Raw genomic sequence first — 20,216 nt, forward strand, 5'->3', positions numbered from 1 at the left:
GATCTGCAAATAAGAAATCAATACAATACTTGAGACAGGCTGCTGTTGTCTCTTTCACGTGAACAACACCAACAAATTTTTCTTTAACCAACCCACATTTATCAAGATATCTAAGAACCACTCCCATTTGTTCTTTGTCTGAAATATCTCGACACTCATCAACCAATAAACTGAATACATCAGTACCAATTTCTTCCATCATGCAACCCAATATTTCTCTTGCAAAGCATTCTGTAATAGCTCTTTGAATTTTTGGAGACATCATTTGATTATTCAGAGGAGCATTTTTGAATGCTTTTGCAATGACATCATTTTGCTTGATTGTGTACTCTATCAACTGCAAAAAAATTCCTTTATTTTCAGAATCTCTTGATTCATCATGACCGCGGAAAGCTTGTCCCTGATGCAACAGGTATCGACACACATCAATGGCCGCATTTAATCGAATAAGATGCTCATTTTTCAATCTTACTTTTTTTATGCAAAGCCGCTGGGATTGATTGATCTAATTTCAGTAGGTCTTCACAACTCTTGACTACTTTGTTGTGAAAACTGTTACGGTCACCAATATGAGTCACAAATCTCTCAGTCTTGTTCCATGAATTGAAGCCTTCTGTGACAAATGCATCGTGTCCATAGTGATTGTCTTTAGTGCTATCCCTAAATAAATAACAGCATAGACAATAGGCTTTGTCCTCCTTCTCATTGTATTCCAGCCAATTAGCATACTGATCAAACCACTTAGGATTAAACCTCCTTTTCTTGTTCTTTCCGATTTCTCTGTATGGAAAATTGAATGATCGAGGTTGATGAGGTCCCCATAACAGATATTTCCTCCTTATCTCTTCATGCTGATTGGGGTGATAATCCACCATTCTCTTTCTTTTAGCAGGATCACGAGAAAGAGTGCTTAAATCAACTAATTGTGGCACTGCCGAATTATGCCTGGTTGTTGTTGCTGCATCTCCACTTGAACTGCCTCCAATATTTGTGCAATTTGTTGTTGGCCCTCTCTTGATAAAAAATTTATCCATTTGTTACTGCCCTAATTTAAAAAATCCTGATTAGAGTGTTTGGTGTGGATAAAGAAAACGATAAAAGATCACTACAGAATAGTAGAAGAATTAGAAAAGTAAAAATAAGATGCTTACCTAACCTGCGATGGAACCAGACGTCGTCCAGACCACCAGGCACCAGTATGGATGGATGAGCACAAGCACAAATGCCAAACGATGGTGGCGGCGCTGTACTACGGCAGCAAAATATAGCAGTCGAGCGCCCGAGCGATCAGGTCTGCAGTGTGGGGTTGTGGGCCTCCAAAAGAAGCCCAACAGGCCAAGCGATCAATGAAAAATAAGGGACTGGGAGCATGCAATTGAATTAGAGTGGGGGCCTAATTAAATGGACTCTAGACACAATAGGCGGTTGCTGCAAATTGACTGGGGGCCGCAGCCCCCGCTCCGCTGTACGTGCGTCCGCCCATGTCTAGAGATGTTGCTTGTCCCCAAGCAAGAGCGTCGGGAAAGCCTTGCTTGACCACATAAAAGTCCTCCTAGGTAGTTGAATCTTCAGGAATACCACTCCACTGTACCAAAACTTGGGGCACTGCCCGATGACCCTTCTTCACCGATTGACGATCCAGCACTGCCACATGAAGCAAAGTGAGATTAGCAAAATCCGCAGAGCAAGGCAATTCGGAAAAGACAGGAGTATGATTTGGAATAAACGGTTTCAACTGGGACACGTGAAAAACTGGATGAACTTGAGCAGCAGCAGGTAGATCCAGCTTATAGGCAACCGCACCCACTTTCTCAAGCACCCGATAGGGTCCATAGAATTTTAGAGCTAGCTTAGGGCAAGGACAGTTGACAACCGAACGTTGTGCATATGGTTGTAGCTTCAACAAGACCATCTCACCCACTTGAAAATGTCTTTCAGTTCGACCTCGATTAGCTTGCATCTTCATACGATTTTGGGCAGCAGCCAACTGTTCCTTGAACATTTCTGTAAAAACAGCACGTTCAGCCAACACCTGAGCCACATCAGCATCAGTTGCATCTGGAATCAGAGGAGCAGCTGCAAATGGGGGGTCATAACCATAAAGCACCTTAAACGGGGAACAACCCAAAGTAGTGTGATAAGATGTGTTGTACCAAAATTCTGCTAAAGCCAGCCAATTCTTCCATTGATGAGGATAATTGTGAACGGCACAGCGCAAGCACATCTCCAAGCACTGATTCACGCGCTCGCTCTGACCATCCATTTGAGGATGGTAAGCAGTACTGAGACTGAGTTTAGTGCCCAAAAGCCTGAACAAATGTGTCTGTAAGGAAAATGGACCCCGGGCCATTTGGCTAATTGAGTTTTGGTGTTTGATGATCAACACAATCCGTGAACTAATAAGTTTCTCTTGTGTTTATGTTTGTAGTTCACAGGATGCAAGAATTACTTGGACTAAGGAATTGAGGAAAGAAACACCTCAAAAGAAGACATTAAGAAGATCAAAGAAAAGTCCAAGATTGAAGGCGTGTGTTGCCTGCGGACTGTCTGTGCGTGGAGCACCGGACTGTCCGGTGCACCAGGGAACCACAGCCCAACGGCTAGTTCCAGGTGGCACCCGGAGAGAAGACCACCGGACTGTCCGGTGTGGAAAGCCTACGGCACCAACGGTCACCTGCTCTGACAGTGCAACGGCTAGGCGAACCGGACAGGCTACAATGCGTTGTCCGGTGCACCACCGGACTGTCCGGTGTGCCGCAGAAAGCAACAGCTTTTCTCCAACGGCTCTATTTGTGTCGGGGGCTATAAATACACCCCCAACCAGCCATTTCTAAGTGTGGGAGCCCAAGAGACATACCAAGGCATATAGTAGACATTCCCAAGTGCTCTTACACCCAAGTGCTTAATAGAATCACTCGGTGATTAGCGTAGGTGCTTTGCGAAGTGCTTAGGTTAGTTAGACCGCTTTAGCGCTTGCTCTAGGTGAACCCTAGATTGTTGAGTGAGTTTAGATAAACCTCACAACCCTTCGGCTCTTGCGTGGGCCGTTGTAATTGTACCGAGTGGGGCGAGAGTCTTGCGAGACCGTGACAACCGTGTTTGTGTCACAGCCGCCACCGTGTACGGAGGGAATGAGGCCCGCGGCGTTTCGGCCGGAAGCTCGATAGTGGAGACAGCGGGGAGCGTCCGAGAGAAGCCGGAAGTGGAGCACCACTTGCGTGTGGAGAAGGCCCGCAGCTCTCTACAGAGTTACTCGACCGAGGTGCTTGGCCGTCGCGTGGGCTTCCTTTGCGTAGGGGCACCAACGAGGATTAGTCGGGACCTTGCATGGTTCCGGATACCTCGGTAAAAATACTGGCATCATCCACGAGAGTTTGCTTCTCTACTTTGCTCTTTAAGATTCCGCATTTATATTAAGCATTTAAGTTTCAATCTTGTATTCGTTCTTATATAGTGTAGATTGAAACTTAGCCATTGCGGTAGAGATAGCAACACTTAGACAAAACCTAGTTTGCACATTTTAGTTTGATTATTTGCATAGGTTTTGCTCTAGGGATTTAATTGTGGCCTAGTTTAGTAAAAGTTTTAGAAGTCCTAATTCACCCCCCTCTTAGGCGTCACCCGTTTCCTACAGTGTCCATGTTGGAACTTGCTCTCCCGAGCAAGTTGATCCAACGGGGGAGTGAAAGTAATGCAGACAAGGTTTTAGCTCAAGAAGGCAATTGCTCTGTTAATCTAGCCTCTCAAGGGCACTGTGCGGGGGTATTTATAGGTGCCTGAGTACCCAGCGTCATGGATTAAGGACGCATGTGCCCTCAGGCGCCTAGGTCATCCCCAGAATATTCCCATAAAGCAGGGTTACAGACTGTCATTACAGAAAAGCCTTCACAAATCGGGCTCGTAATGCGCTCAACCGCGCGGGGCCTGTTACAATGGGCCGAATTCTACGTGGGCCTTCGGGTTGGACGAGGCGCGAGATGGAGCGACCTCGTCGTAGGCCTTCGTCTTGCAGCGTGTTGGACGAAGGGTGGAAACTGCCGGCCGCTTAGCCTCCGTTGGTTCGGTGAGATCGGCGAAGGCATCGAGCGAAGGGTGGCGTCTTCGCCTTCGCCCCAACATTTGCCCTCCGAGGGACCAGTTCGACTAAGTCATCTGGTGCCGAAGGCGTCGCTAGATGGTGGAGACGCTGCTCTCACTCGAAGTGGTTCCACGGGGGTTTTTGATGTGACCGTTGACGGACGCGGCACTGTTGGATTGTGGGTTTCCCGAAGCGTCGCGTCCTGTGTATAAAAGGGGGCGGGGCGGCGCGGGTTAGGTACTCTTTCTGCGTGCCGCAAAACCCTAGCCTCCTTTTGAAACCGTTTGATCGCTCGCCTGCCCTCCTTGCTCCTGCTCGTCGGAGATCTGGCCCGTGTGAAGCAGACCGCCCGCCGCCGCCGACAGTACGTAGCCATGCCGTCCTCTTCCTCTTCTGCTGCCGATACACCGCCGGCCGGCACATCATCCGAGGACACGCTGAGCAACGTGGCAGTGGAGGAGTTGCATCCTGGGGACATAGTGGAATTCAGCGTGTCACGGATGTCCTCGGTCCGCGTGCAAGACATGCAACAGCTTGGATATTTTTGCCGCTGGGGCGGAGGAGGTCCCCGAGCCGGAAGGCGAGTTGGTCGTCTTCGAGGCCTTTTTCGCCGCTGGCCTTTGTCTGCCTGTGCATCGATTCATGGCGGAGGTCCTGTGTAGATTCGAGGTCCAGGTCCACCAGCTGACGCCGAATGCCGTGGTGGCCCTAGCAAAGTATGTCTGGGCGACGACTTCGTACGGCGGGCAACCCTCTATGGAAGTCTTCGCGAAACATTATTGTCTGCATTGGCAGAAGAGGAAAATTGGACATAAGATTGCACAATTTGGATCTTGCACATTTACGCCGAAGACCGGCAAGACTTCGATGGAAGTCGTGGAGTTGGTTCCCTGCGCCCGCAATAAATGGGGCAACTGGTGGGAATTCTGGTTTTACGTTTCCGAAGGCACAGTCGAAGACCATCCAGGGCTCCCCGTGTCCGTCATGTGCTCACATTATTACGTAGCGTACCCGCAGTTTGAGGTAGCGGAGGATGATGAACACGAAGGGGCCCTTCGGTGCGCTGTCCGCATGAGTAGCGGACGCGACCTTGTTGAGGAGTTTGTCGGGTATGGGGTATGGCCCTTGGCGCATGGCTGGGCACTGGGCGAAGTATGCCCTCACAAGATGCCCTCCCGTGGCGGGATGTTGGTGCGAAGTCCTGCCTTCGCGCTGGATTTGCATGGCCGAGATCCCACCGCATTCGTGCGTGAAGCGGAAGACGGTGCGGCGAGGATCGTGGGGCGCTATGTGCCGAAGACAGAGGGTCTGCAGAGCTGGGATATCTGTGGGTCCAATGACATGCTGAATCGAGTCTTCGAAGTGAACCGCTTGTCGTACGGTGGTTATCCCGGGGAAGACGCCACCGACCGCCGCGGGAAGAAACCAATGGGCGGTACCGAGGAAGGGCCTTCGCAGGAGGCTGCCCCGACCACTAAGAAGAGAAAATTAGGTACTATAGTGGGGGGAAAGGGGGTGTCTGATAATTTTGCTGTGGAGTTGATGGGGACATGTGCGGCCCCCGGGGGAAGGATGTCTTTGCCCGAGCTCCGGGAGTCTTCGGCGCGAATGCTGGAGGTTACCGGGGGTCGGTGGCCAAAGAATCTTCCGATCCCCTGGGCAGAGGGCGAAGACATGTCTACGTCTCGTATAGCTCGTGGCTTGAGGATTTTCCCTTACGGACGGAATATTGCTGCTGTTGTGTCGGCAGTGATGAACAAGGATCGCCAGGATGCTGCGCAGAAGCATCGGGCGGTCATCAGGCTCCCCGATCCTAGGTGTGAGGTGAAGAGAGCACGGGGGAGTGCGAAGGCTGCTGCCCCCGGCGGCAGCCAGCCGACGCCGGCTACGAAACCGGCCGCGCCCGGATCCAGCAAGGTGTCGGAGAGCGAGAAGGCAGTCGTCGCCGGCGGAACCAAGTCTACCCCGGGCGAAGCTGCGAAGGTTCGGGAGCTGCCTTCGCCCGGGAAACGCGTTGCCGACTTCGGCACAAATATTAGCGTGGATGACTATTTCGTTGGTAAGTAAGGTTTTTTTTCTGACCGGTGATACGTTGCAGGGTCGGGCGAGGGGCAAATGGTTGTTGTCCCGCCTGCGGTGGCAACCACGGCGTCAACCGCGGTGGTTGGGGTGAAGGGTGGCGCTTTCTGCGCGAGCGGTGAGATTTCGTCGGCCGCTGCCGTCAAGGACGAGGCGGGCACCATGTCCCGCCGGCTGAGGGAGGCGTCGCAGTAGCTGTCGCAGCAGCTAAGTCAAGTAAGTTGAGCTAGACTTCGGTGTTTGCTGTTTCCATGGGGATTGTGGTCTCATGTGTTTCTGTTAGGAGGCCGACTTCGCCGACCGCGTGGCGTCGGGTGCCCTTACTGCAGATGTGGCTGCCGAAGTCGAGAGACTTCGGGCGCAGCACGCGGATGCCGTCCGGGAGAAGTCAGCTGCGAAGAGCAAAAACCGCAGGCTGGCGGAGAAGGTGGCTGCCCTGGAGGCCGAGAAGACGGACCTCCGACGCCAGCTGGTGGAGGAAAGGAGGGAGGCTAACCAGGCCATCGCCGAGGCGCAGGCTGCGCAAGCGGAGGCCAAATTGGCGCGGGCGGAGGGAAGTCTCGCCAGCCAACGCGCCGAGGGGTGGGAGGTGAGCTTCAACGCTCTGCGTGGCCGCGTGGACAAGGCCGAGGCCTCTATGCGCTCGGAGGTTGAGCGGACGCTCGCACAGCTCGTGGACTCGTACCGCGAGCTGGGTGCGCGGACTGCTGACTTCGAGGTGCCCGACCGAGAGGCGGGCCTTCGCTTCCTCGAGTGGTTGCAAGAGGAATTGCTGGTACTCCCGACCATCGTGGAGGGTTTCATGTCCTATGCCTCCCTCGTCACCTGCGAAGGGGCCATGAATGCGCTGTCTCGCCAGGGCTGTAGACACTACGAGGTCTTCGACCAATCAGACGAGAGCTTTGAACGCGAGATCTTTAAGGCCGAAGACCCTGTTGTGAAGCAGTCAGCGGGGGCACTTTTTGATAGGATGTGGGGGGCGCATGGTCGGGAGGCTATTAGGGAGCGATCCGACCGGGCGAGAGAGCAGGTGACGGTTATTATTTTGCTGTGGTTTGTTGTGCGTGGGTATGTGTAGTTTTTGCTGAATGAATGTGCTGTTGCTACAGATGGAGCGTGCCGAGGACGTCGAGGACTTCGGAGGTCTGGTCGGTGCGCCGCCCGAGGCTGCAGAGGTCAAACCGGTGGTGCCCTCGGATGCCGGTGAAGGCCCATCGGACGCGCCCGTGCCTGCTGTGGCCGGCGAAGACCCTGTGTCGGCCCCAGTGCCGACGGTCGAAGGCGCCCAGGTGGTGGTGGCGGAGCCGGGAGTCGAAGGCCCTACGGCCGCGCCCTCGTAGGTGGCTAAGTAGTCGAATAGGTGCAGGGGAGTTTGTAAATTTTGTCTACGTGTTACTGAACCTCGGTTGCTGCGCAGGTTCAGGGTTTTGGGCCTGCGCACGCAACCGCTACTGACAGTGCTAATTTTGTGGCGGCTTCGATCATGGTTGCAGAAAATGATTTGGATGATTCTGTGTCTAAGTTTTTTGAGTCTGATGATTCTGGGAGCTCGGTTGTGTGGACGGAAGAGTCTTCGGATGAGGACTTGGATTATTTTGCGGCATTGGATGTGGCTGCGGCGGAGGCTTCTCCGCGTGTGATGGATGCTGATGTTCTTCCTGGTCCGAATGCTGGGCATAGGCGGCGAAGGGCGGTGGCGAAGCGTAGAGTGAGTGAGGTGGAGGGTGGTCGTCTTCGTGTGGACAGGGCTGGCAAGCGGGAATTGTTGTCCTCGCCGGTTGGGGCGAGTGTAGGTGAGGGGGAGTTGCGAAGTCTTTTTGAGGGTGAGGAGCTGAGGATAATGCTGTTTAACTATAGGGAGATGGGTATCATCCCGAAGGTTGAACCAATGTAAGGTGTGATGCCCTCGCTGTATGTATGTAACTGTAATTTGTATGATGAGGCTGTGTGCCTTCGCTGATCCGGCCGTGCCCATTGGGGACTTGTGCACTTGATCTAGCGCGTTTATTATGTCGGTCCGGCTGTACCTGTAGTCGGTTTTTGCACGGATAGTCTTTTGAGGAAGACTTCGATTTTGCGCACTTGTTGTGCTAGTCCGGCTGCACCCTTAGGTGACTTTTGCACGGATAGTCTTTTGAGGAAGACCTCGGTTTTACGCACTTGTTGTGCTAGTCCGGCTGCACCCTTAGACGACTTTTACACGGATAGTCTTTTGAGGAAGACCTCGGTTTTGCGCACTTGTTGTGCTAGTCTGGCTGCACCCTTAGGCGACTTTTGCACGGATAGTATTTTGGGGAAGACTTCGGTTTTGCGCACTTGTTGTGCTAGTCCGGCTGCAGCCTTAGGCGACTTTTGCACGAGTCTTTTGGGGAAGACTTTGATTTTGCGCACTTGTAGTGCTAGTCCGGCTGCACCCTTAGGCGACTTTTGCGTGGAGTGTCGCACGCGAGGGTAGCCAGGGCTGCCCCTCGCGGTGACTTCGTTGTGGTCGAATGCCGAAGACCGTCGATGCGGTCTTTTTTCGGCGTTGTAATTTTTTACGGGAATTTTCTGCGTGTATATTACATGGCTCCGCCTCATTAAAAACCTCACCCCCGGGAGGAAAAGAGTGCGGGCCAGAATAAAACTGTTTGGTGAATTACAAGGGCGAGGTGGCCCTGAGGAGTCAAACAAAAAATTTGCGGAGATTGTCAATATTCCATGAATGCTCTAAGTCTTCGTCGGATGGTGTTGTTAGCCTGTACGCGCTGGGGGACGCCTTCGTCTTGACGATGAAGGGGCCCTCCCACTTTGGCTCTAGCTTGTCCCGGGACTCTGTCCGAGTTGTCCGGACGAGTACGAGGTCTCCTTCGCTGAATTCCCTTGGGATGACTGTGTGGTCGCGCCATGCTTTTGTTTGAGGTTGGTATTTGTTTAGGGCCTGTAGGGCAAAGACGCGGTCTCCGTCGATGAGGTCCTTCGAAGTAGGCTCGTCTACGTCGGGGACGGCTGAAGTGATTGTCCGTGGTGACCCATATTTTATTTCTTGCGGGGTCACGGCCTCCGATCCGTATAGAAGGCGGAAAGGGGTGAACCCAGTCGCCCTGCACTCAGTCGTGTTCAGCGCCCAGACTGCTTCAGGTAACAGGTCGGCCCACTTGCCTTTCTTATCGTCGAGGAGCATTTTCTTGACGGCTATGAAAATTTTACCATTGGCACGCTCCACGACTCCATTGGATTGTGGGTGGTACACTGAGGCGAAGGCAAGCTTGGTGCCAATGGAGAAGCAGAAATCCCTAAAGTCCTGGCTGTCAAATTGCTTGCCATTATCAACTATGAGCTCGGACGGGACTCCGAACCAGCAAACAATGTTTTGCCAGAAGAATTTCTGGGCAGTCTTCGATGTTATCATGGATACAGCCCTCGCCTCGATCCATTTGGTAAAATACTCGACGGCGATGAAGGTGAACTTGAGGTTCCCTTGGGCCGTGGGTAGGGGCCCAACAATGTCCAGGCCCCTGCGCTGAAGGGGCCACGTGTGGGCGATTAGCTTTGTGGATTGCGAAGGGCTTCCCGAGCGTGGAGAGAACTTCTGGCAGGCTTCGCAGGACCTTGTGACCCGATTTGCGGCATAGATCATGGCGGGCCAGTAGAAACCTTGACGAATCACCTTTGCGGCTAGGGCCATAGGCCCTGCGTGAGAGCCGCAAGTCCCGCTGTGGACTTCGCGCAAGATTTGGGCGCCTTCGGTCTCGGTGACACATTTAAGCATGGGTTGGCTGACCCCCTTCTTGTAAAGCTGGCCGTCGATGAGTGCGAAGTCCCGGCTTCGGTGTTTGAGGCGCTTGGCCTCATTGATATCGGTTGGATGATAGTACCCCTGCAGGAATAGGGTTATTGGTGCCCGCCAGTCTTCGGTCATGATGAGGTTGACTATGCGGTGGCCCTCGCTGTCATTGGTTATTTGGAGGCCCTCTGGGCTGCGGACGGCTGGCGTGCCGATGACATGGTAGAATACGTCGGAGGGCAGGGCCTCGCCTCTGGCGGCTGCCTTGGCCAATGCGTCGGCCTCCTCATTCTTGGCTCGGTCCACATGCTGCAAGGTGAAACCTTTGAATTGCCTCTCGAGACTGTGGATAGCCGCGAGGTACTGCATAAGTGCGGGGTCCTTCGCTGCGTAGTCTTTCTCGACTTGGCCGGCGACTACCTTGGAGTCTGTTCTGATGATGCAGGTAGTGACACCAAGTGCCCTTAGCTTGCGAAGGCCGAGGATGACAACTTCGTATTCTGCTATATTGTTGGTGCATCTATCAGACTCAAAAGCAAAGCTGAGGCGTGCTGCATATTTGTGCTTGACCCCTGTGGGTGAGGTAATGACCGCAGCGGCGCCTGCCCCCGCATGGCACCATGCGCCATCGCAATGGATTGTCCACACCTTCTCTGCGGACGTGTCCGGCTGCGTTATTGGCCCGGTCCAGTCGACGATGAAGTCTGCTAGGACTTGTGACTTGATGGCTGTCCTGGGCTCGAATGTGATATGGTAGCCGGAGAGTTCGGCTGCCCATTTGGCAATCCGGACTGATGCCTCCGAGTTTCTAAACAATTCGCCGAGTCCCCTATCTGAGGTGACCCGGACCTTGAACGCTTCAAAATATTGGCGCAATTTGCGCGAAGCCATAACAACTGCGTAGGCAATTTTTTCCAGTTCCGTCATATTGCATTTTGATGTCGTGAGTACTTCGGAGACGTAATAAACTGGACATTGCTTGATCGTGTCCTCTCTGTCCCGCTCTTGAACCAGTGCTGCGCTAACCACATGCGGCGAAGCTACGATGTAGAGCAATAGGGGTAGCGAGGGGTTGGGGCTTATAAGAATTGCCAACTCTAACAGGTACTGCTTTAATGAAGCGAAGGCCGTCGCCTGCTTTGGTCCCCATGCGAAGTCTTTTGCGCCGCGGAGTGTTTTGAGGAAAGGGAGGCTTCGCTCTGTGGATTTGGAGATGAATCTGTTGAGGGCGGCCAATTTGCCTGTCAGTCGTTGGACGTCTCTGGCTGACTGCGGGGGCATCATGTTGATGATGGCCTGGATTTTGGTCGGATTGGCTTCGATCCCGCGATGCGACACCAGGTAGCCCAGTATTTTCCCCTGGCGAACGCCGAAGACGCACTTTTCGGGGTTGAGGCAAAGTCGTGCGTCCCGCATGTTCGCAAACGTTTCTGCGAGGTCAGCCAGATGGTATTCCTTGCTTCTGCTGGCGACGACGATGTCGTCCACATACGTAAATATGTTCCTGCCGACTTGGCTCTCGAGCACCGTTTTGGTGAGCCGAGAGAATGTGGACCCAGCATTCTTAAGTCCCTCCAGCATTCTGATGAAGCAATACGTGCCGAAGGGTGTTATGAAACTGGTGCTTGCCTTGTCTTCCTCCTTCATATATATTTGATGGTAGCCGGAGAAGCAGTCAAGGAGTGACATGACTTCGCACCCAGCTGCACTATCAACGATTTTGTCGATCCGAGGCAGCGGGAAGTTGTCCTTGGGGCAGGCCTTGTTGAGACTGGTGAAATCAATGCACATCCGCCATTTGCCGCTCTTCTTCTGCACCATCACTATGTTGGCGAGCCATGTAGGGTAGGCGACTGGCTCGATAAATTTGGCCTCAAGCAGGCGATGTACCTTGGCCTTGGCGGCTTCTGTCTTCTCATCAGACATCTTGCGCAGCCGCTGTTTCTTCGGCCTCACCGAAGGGTCGATTCCCAAGCTGTGCTCGATGATGGAGCGACTGACTCCGACCAGGTCGAGGGCGGACCAGGCGAATACGTCTTTATTTTTGGACAGACAGTAGAGGAGTCTCTCCTCGTCATGCGAAGTGAGGTCTTCGCTGATGGTGACTGTTTGCTTGGGCATTGCCTGGTCGAGGGGAACGGTCTTGGTCCCATCGTTGCTCTGCAGCTGTGCCTTGTCATGTTCTTTGGCGGTTGGGCTGGCAGACTCGGGGACCTCACGCTGGGCAGTGAGGCTGTGTACGTTCCTTTGCCCAGGAACGAAGTCTCTTTCTATGTTGCGCGCGGCCTGCTGATTGCCGTAGACTGTGATCGCGCCTTGCGGACCTGGGATCTTCATGCACAGGTAAAGTCCGTGAATGGCTGCCTCAAACTTGTTGATGGAGCCCCGACCCATTATGGCGTTGTACGGGTACACCATGTCGACGATGTCGAACGTGACTTGCTCACTTCGTGCATTGGGTGCTACACCGAAGGAGAGGGGTAGCTCTATTTTGCCGATAGGAAAGGTGCCCTTGCCGCCGAAGCCATACAGTGGGTTGTCCGAAGGCTTAAGCAAGCTGTGGCTGATGCCCATGCGGTCGAAGGCATGGAGAAAAATGATATCCACCTGGTTGCCATTGTTGACTAAGACTTTGTGCAGGTCCCAGTCTGCTACACTGCAGTTGATAACCATGGCGTTGATGTGGGGTGCGCTGCATAGGTCGACGTCTTGGTCGTCGAAGGTCAATGGAACATGGGACCACTTTGTCTACACGACTGGACAGGTGACGACGACGTGGTTGATGTTGCGGTAGTGGTCCCTCTTTTGTCGCTTCGTGTCGAAGTCGACGCTGGACCCCCCAGTGATCATGTGAATGACTCCACGATACGGCTGATCGGCGAAGTCTTCTTGCTTTGGGGCTTGGGGGTGGTTGGGGTGGTGGATGTTTTGCTGTTGCGGGTGTGGAGGTGGGAGTGGGGGAGGTACGATTTGTACCTCCTGGTGGTGTTGGTATGCGTGGTGAGGTGGATGCGGAGCGGGGCCGTGGTTGTATGGTTGAGGGGGTTGTTGATATGTGTGCGCGACAACTCTTGGGTTGTCGGCTGGTTGCGCCCGAGACATCCTGTCTCTAGTGGCCTTCGTTTCCAGGCAGTCTCTTGTTGGGTGCGCGCAGTCTTCGCCGTGGAACAAGCAGTAAAATCTGCGCGGCTGCAACGCCCGTCCCCAGCCCCGACCACGAGTTCCGTTGTCGCGGCCCTAGGGAGATACTCTTGGCGGCGAGGGGCCTCACCAGCAGGGTGCTGGTTGGCGATGTTGTGTACCTGCTGCTGATTGCGGCCGTCCCGACCGGAGTATGACGGCTAGGGTCTTGTCCACGTTCGGCTGGACTGCGGAGGGTCTTTGGGTTTCCTCTGGGACTCGACCTTGCACTGGTGGAGCTCTTCGGATCTGGCATATTTTTCGAATAGTTGATACAACTCCTGGAGGTTCTTGGGCGGATCTCTGATGCAGTGGCTGTAAAGGACGCCGGCCCGAAGGCCACTGATGGCGTAGTGAATGTCTATTTGGTCATCAACCGAAGGCAGTTGCGACTTGAGAGTCAGAAACTTGCGGTAGTACTCCCGCAGAGTCTCTCTTTCCAGCTGCTTGCAGAGTGACAGTTCAGCCAAGGCGTCGGTGTCTGGGCGGTACCCTTGGAAGTTGAGCAAAAATTTGTCCCGCAGACTTCTCTAGGAATCAATGGACAACGGGGGCAACCTGGTGTACCAAGTGAGAGCCGGGCCTTCGAGTGCGATGATAAATGATTTGGCCATCGTGGCGTCATCCCCTCCAGATGATGCAACGGCGACCTGATAGCTCATGATATACTGTGCCGGGTCAGTGCTGCCGTTGTACTTGGGATAGGTCCCTGCCCTGAAGTTGGCGGGCCATGGTGACACTTGCAGGTGTGGCGCCAGGGGACTCCGCTCGTCAAGGTAGTTGACACCTTGGAATGCTGCGGCATGCGAGATGGCGTGTCCGCGCTGAGGGATGAACAGGTCTTCGATTTGCGCGCGCTGTTGGAGGGGTGGGCCGTGTTGCAGACCGAGTTGGCCTTTGCGCTGCATGAGCGCGATCTCTTGCTCAAGCTCCTGAGCCTTCTGCTCTTCATTGTGTATCATCTGGCGCACCGTGGCTTGCGCAAACACACGTTGGCGCTTGGCCTCAAGGATCGCTTTTGCTTCTGGAGGTTGTGGTTCTTAATGCGCAAGGCACGCAACTATAGCTGTTCCTCTGCTGAAATGCCGATGACTTCACCGTCCTCGGTGGCGTCCGCGCCCTCCGGTGGAGCGAAGCCTGGGGGAGGTTGCGGTTGTCCTCCGGAGCTGCAGGTGCGGAGACTGCCTTCGGGTGTGGGTTGTTCATTGCGCTGCCTCTTGCTGAGTGCGTCGTCTTCACAAGCTTCTTGGTGGGTGGTGTCGACAAGGGCCTTGCCCTTTTTCTCGGCCAGCAGCGCTGCCTTCGCAGCTTCGTCAATGGATGGGGCTGCCTTCGAGCTAGCTCTCTTGGGTGCCATCGCGGGTGGTTTTTTCGTAGCACGAACGGTGGGCGCCAAATGTTGGAACTTGCTCTCCCGAGCAAGTTGATCCAACGGGAGAGTGAAAGTAATGCAGACAAGGTTTTAGCTCAAGAAGGCAATTGCTCTGTTAATCTAGCCTCTCAAGGGCACTGTGCGGGGGTATTTATAGGTGCCCGAGTACCCAGCGTCATGGATTAAGGACGCATGTGCCCTCAGGCGCCGAGGTCATCCCCGGAATATTCCCATAAAGCAGGGTTACAGACTGTCATTACAGAAAAGCCTTCACAAATCGGGCCCGTAATGCGCTCAGCCGCGCGGGGCCTGTTACAATGGGCCGAATTCTATGTGGGCCTTCGTGTTGGATGAGGCGCGAGACGGAGCGACCTCGTCGTAGGCCTTCGTCTTGCAGCGTGTTGGACGAAGGGTGGAAACTGCCGACCGCTTAGCCTCCGTTGGTTCGGTGAGATCGGCGAAGGCATCGAGCGAAGGGTGGCGTCTTCGCCTTCGCCCCAACATTTGCCCTCCGAGGGACCAGTTCGACTAAGTCATCTGGTGCCGAAGGCGTCGCTAGATGGTGGAGACGCTGCCTAACCTTGTGGTCGTGGGTTCGAGCCCCACGGTGGGCGCCAAATGTTGGAACTTGCTCTCCCGAGCAAGTTGATCCAACGGGAGAGTGAAAGTAATGCAGACAAGGTTTTAGCTCAAGAAGGCAATTGATCTGTTAATCTAGCCTCTCAAGGGCACTGTGCGGGGGTATTTATAGGTGCCTGAGTACCCAGCGTCATGGATTAAGGACGCATGTGCCCTCAGGCGCCTAGGTCATCCCCGGAATATTCCTATAAAGCAGGGTTACAGACTGTCATTACAGAAAAGCCTTCACAAATCGGGCCCGTAATGCGCTCAGCCGCGCGGGGCCTGTTACAATGGGTCGAATTCTACGTGGGCCTTCGTGTTGGATGAGGCGTGAGACAGAGCGACCTCGTCGTAGGCCTTCGTCTTGCAGCGTGTTGGACGAAGGGTGGAAACTGACGACCGCTTAGCCTCCGTTGGTTCGGTGAGATCGGCGAAGGCATCGAGCGAAGGGTGGCGTCTTCGCCTTCGCCCCAACAGTCCAAAAGGAACTAGTAAACACCCTATCACGGTCACTGACTATAGACCGGGGTAGGCCATGTAATTTCACCACTTGCTTCAAGATGACCTGAGCCACTTGCTGAGTAGAAAAAGGATGCTTCATTGCCAAGAAGTGGGCATACTTCGAAAAACGGTCAACCACCACCAGCATAGTATCATGGCCCCCAGATTTAGGCAACTTCTCAATAAAATCCATTGTTATATCCTGCCACATGCCTTGAGGAACAGGTAATGGCTGTAACAACCCAGCTGGATGGAGTCTTTCAGCCTTGGCTTGTTGGCAGACTTGGCATTGTTGGATGAAATCTGCCACATCCCTCTTAAGACCTTTCCAAGTGAATAACTTTTTGATACGGTGATAAGTAGCCTGAACCCCGGAATGGCCTCCTAGCACACTGTCATGAACAACAGCGATCAGTTTAGTGCAAAGTGCTGAATTGTTGCCAACCCATATTAGTTTCTCCTTGCGAATAATACCCTTGTGCAGCCAATAACCAGCCTCATCTGGACTCTAAACACACAACTGAGCTAGCAGAATTTGAGCTTTAGAATCTGTCTCATAGGAGTTCAGTATCTCCTGAATCCAGAGGGGCTGAACTTCAGTAACAGCCTGCAAGGACATCAACTGACCCACCCGAGACAAAGCGTCTGCCACCAAATTCTCCTTGTCCGGCTTGTAAACCACTTTAAACTGTAAACCCATGAGTTTTGCCATTGCCTTGCGCTGTAATTCAGAATGCAACACCTGATCGCCCAAGAAACTAAAGGACTTGTGGTCTGTACGAATCTCAAATTCTGCCCTCTGTAAATACGGTCTCCACTTATCCACTGCCATGATTAGTGCTAAAAACTCCTTCTCATAAATAGAAAGGTGTCGGTTCTTTAGTCCTAGAGCTTTGCTCAAATAAGCCAAAGGTCTCCCTTGTTGCATAAGGACTGCCCCCAATCCATCATCACACGCGTCAGTCTCAATCACAAATGGAAGAGCAAAATCAGGGAGTGCGAGGACTGGTGTCACTGACATAGCCTGCTCAAAGCTTCAAAAGCTTTTTGTGCATCCTCAGTCCACCGATACTCGTTTTTCTGCAGCAGCCTCGTAAGAGGTTTAGCTATTACTCCATACCCTTTCATAAAACGCCTGTAATAGCCAGTTAAGCCAAGAAATCCTCGGAGAGCTGTCACATTAGTGGGTTGAGGCCATCGCAGCATAGCATCAGTTTTCAAAGGATCAGTGGCTACTCCTTCGGAAGAAATAATATGGCCTAAATAAGGAAGGGCCTGTTTCCCAAAGGCACATTTCTTCTGTTTGAGAAAGAATTGATGTTGTCTGAGAGTAGAAAACACCAAACGCAGATGTTCCAAGTGCTGCTGCCAATTGGGACTATAAACCAAAATGTCATCAAGGAATACCATAACAAATTTCCTCAAAAAAGGCACCAACACCATATTCATGGCACATTGAAATGTAGCAGGCGCATTGGTAAGCCCAAAGGGCATCACCTTGAACTGGTAGTGTCCCTGATGAGTTTTGAAGGCCGTTTTATACTCATCACTTTCCCCCATTCGTATCTGATGATAGCGAGCAGTTAAGTCCAAACTAGAGAAGTATTGAGTCCCAACAAGCTCATCGATGATCTCTTCCACAAGTGGCATAGGAAAACGATTCTTGATCGTCATATCATTCAGCTTGCGGTAATCAATGCAGAACCGCCATGATCCGTCTTTCTTTTGGACAAGCAAACAGACTGACGCTAGGAACAATTAGTCCTGCAACAAGCAATGCTGTCACTTGGCTCTCTATTTCTGTTTTGTGATGAGGAGAATAGCGATAGGGTCGAGCATTTACTGGTATAGAACCAGGGAAAAGAGGAATATGATGATCAAATGCTCGAGAAGGAGGCAAAGAAGTCGGAACAACAAACACATCCTGGAACTCATCTACCAAGGCTTGTATCTCCGTAGGATCAGGATGCACACCCTTGTTTGCAGTAGGCTCAAGCAAAGCAAAAACCCATATATCATTCCCTTTGATACTCTTTTTAAGCTGCAGCACCGATATCTCAGTTACCTCCCTGACTTCAGTAAGATCTCCCAATAACTGAACTGTTTTGCCCCGATCCTGAAAACTGAGCACTCTGTTACCCCAATCACAGTTCATGGGACTATGTGATTCCAGCCAATCAAAATCGAGTATGGCATCATAAGCTCCAAGTTCCAGTACCCTGAGATCAGTATAAAAAGTGTGACCATTTGCCCAGCAAGCCAACTGGTGTACTTGAGCTGCACTACTAAGGAAACCACCGTTCGCTACCTGAACTCGAGCCATAGTACATGGACGAGTAGGCAGACCCAGTCTCTCCACAAAATGTTTGTTAATAAAACTGTTGGAGCTACCAGAATCAACCAAGACTAGCATAGTCTGAGTACCCACAAGAGCTCGGACCCTCATACACCCTTCTTTAGTTGTACCTCGGATGGCATTCAGAGAAAGATTAGGACCCTCTTCTACCATCTGCTCATCCTTCTCCAACTAAGAGAGCACCTCATCAGTTAAGGTCATACCCAACTCCTCTGCAGTCAAAGCATTAAGCTGCATTTGCAATCGTTTGGGACATTTGTTTTGATGACCGGGTTCAAATTTATCCCCACAAGTGAAACACAACCCTTGTTGTCTTCTATATTCCTTAACCACCCTTTCCTTGGACAAATCAACTCCAGTAGACAGTGGTTTAACTTCAGATTTGCTCACTGATGAACCATACACTCGAGATTGTCCTGAAAACCTCAGCAATTTGTGCTTCTGCTTCTCTAGTACAGATTGATGCATCTGAGCTAACAAAGCAGCCCGATCAACAGTAGTAGGAAAATGAGATTGAACTACTCCCTGAAGTTCAGGTTTCAGTCCATTAATGAAATGTGCTACAAACAGTGTTTCATCCAATGTATGATTATGAACCGAAGTAGAATAACAGATCTCATCAAACTCCTTCAAATACTCCTCCACAGTTCCTCGCTGATACAAATCCATCAAAACTCGCATGGCCTGCGGATACTCATCCACCCCAAACTTCTGCAACACAGCTTGAGCAAATTCTGGCCATTCCCCGAGCCCATGCTGAAGCTTATACACCTCAAACCAGTGGGAAGCATTGCCTTCCATTTTCAAGGATGCACTAGTAACCCACACAGCTTCAGGGACATGGAAGAGAGTGAAGTAATCAACACACTTACGTAACCAGATTTTAGGTTCAAAGCCTTCAAATCTGGGAAATATCATCTTCGGAATCGGCATGTTCTGGACGTCCCTGTTCTCAACCCACTCAGCAAACCCATCACGCTGAAAACCAGGAAAAACATCACGATACCTTCGATTGTTGCCACCAGCATCGCGCCGGTCCCGATCGTCGCGATTCTGGTCATTCCCACCAGCATCCAGCGATTCCATGTCCCTTGCCATCAGCTCGAGACGAATTTCCGCCACTTCACGCCCCGTCTGCTCCATCCGCTGCGTGAGGCGTAGACGCTCCTCCTCCGCGGCCTTCTTGGCGATGGTAGCTGCGAGCTCCGCCTGAGCCAGCAACTGCTGTTGGACTTCATCCATGTCCACCACCTTGTCGGTAAGTCGATCCAACTTGGTCATCAAACGCTCCCACCGATCGCCGTCCTCCTTCGCCTTGTCTGCCATCGCTTCCAGAATAAAGCGAGACTGCACCGATGGCTTCGCAACCGGCGCTGTGATGACCGCCGGGGACCCTCCACGCCGAGATCGACCGAATCTGATACCACTATGACACCCCTTGGCCGACGGCGAGTCGCCGCGACGTGAGACAACACAGGATGAACGCGCGCAACACTCCAGTAAGTTTGTGCGGTGTTTTTCTCTCTATTATTTTCTTTCTGCTCAAGTCTTAGAGACTACAGTATTTAAACCATGCTTGGCCGATCTACACCAATCTCCATAGCTATGATTATGATAATACCGACCACCCGATAACGGCCCACACAACCACACACGCCTACTGCTATGCAACCAGCAACCTCTTGTCTTCCTCTTCTCTTATGACGCCTTGTCAGTTAGGCACAGTCCTGACGACATGTCATTTGAGCGTACACGTGGCCTACGACCAGGCGGCGTACCGTCGCCGCGGGGACGCGGCGCGGCTCAACTTCCCTGACGACGCGGCGTCCAGGGCGACGCTCGACCCCGTCGTCAACGCCAAGCTCGAGGCCATCAGTGCCACCATCGCCACCGCCGCCGCGTCGTCGTCCAAGAATGCCGCCAGGGCCAAGAGCAAGGCCGTGCCAATCAACGCACCCATCCTGGAAGCGGTGGCGTCTCCGAGCAGCAGCTCCTCCTCCGACGAAGGCTCCGGGTCAGACGACGAGATGTCCATGTCCTCGCCCTCCCCGACGCCGGTGGTGGCAGAATTGGGGCAGCTTGACTTCGGCGAGGTGCCGTGGGACGAGGCCGAGAACTTCGTCGATTGGCCGCCATGCCCGGCCGTCGCAGATGAGGGTTTAGGCAATCTGCAGGCCGCCGGCACCTAGTACTAGTGATTAAGTAGGTCTTGGTCAGTCGGTCCCCGGGACCTCGCCGGCGTCCCCGCTCCGGATGTAAAATG

General features: G+C 52.8%; 1 protein-coding gene across 1 annotated transcript; it reads left to right on the top strand.

Annotated features, from left to right (window-relative positions):
* The first annotated feature begins 19,534 nt into the window (after positions 1-19,534).
* LOC103653422 (ethylene-responsive transcription factor RAP2-13-like) lies at positions 19,535-20,216 on the top strand. Its single transcript, XM_008680331.4, has one exon. It carries the CDS (start codon positions 19,654-19,656, stop codon positions 20,140-20,142), a length of 489 nt encoding a protein of 162 aa, XP_008678553.1. The 5' UTR covers positions 19,535-19,653; the 3' UTR covers positions 20,143-20,216.

The sequence above is a fragment of the Zea mays genome, chromosome 4 (genome assembly GCF_902167145.1).
Source record: "Zea mays cultivar B73 chromosome 4, Zm-B73-REFERENCE-NAM-5.0, whole genome shotgun sequence".
Lineage (NCBI taxonomy): Eukaryota > Viridiplantae > Streptophyta > Magnoliopsida > Poales > Poaceae > Zea > Zea mays.

Coding starts and splice junctions, on each gene's coding strand:
- LOC103653422 (XM_008680331.4), top strand. CDS start 19,654: ATGACGCCTTGTCAGTTAGGCACAGTCCTGACGACATGTCATTTGAGC.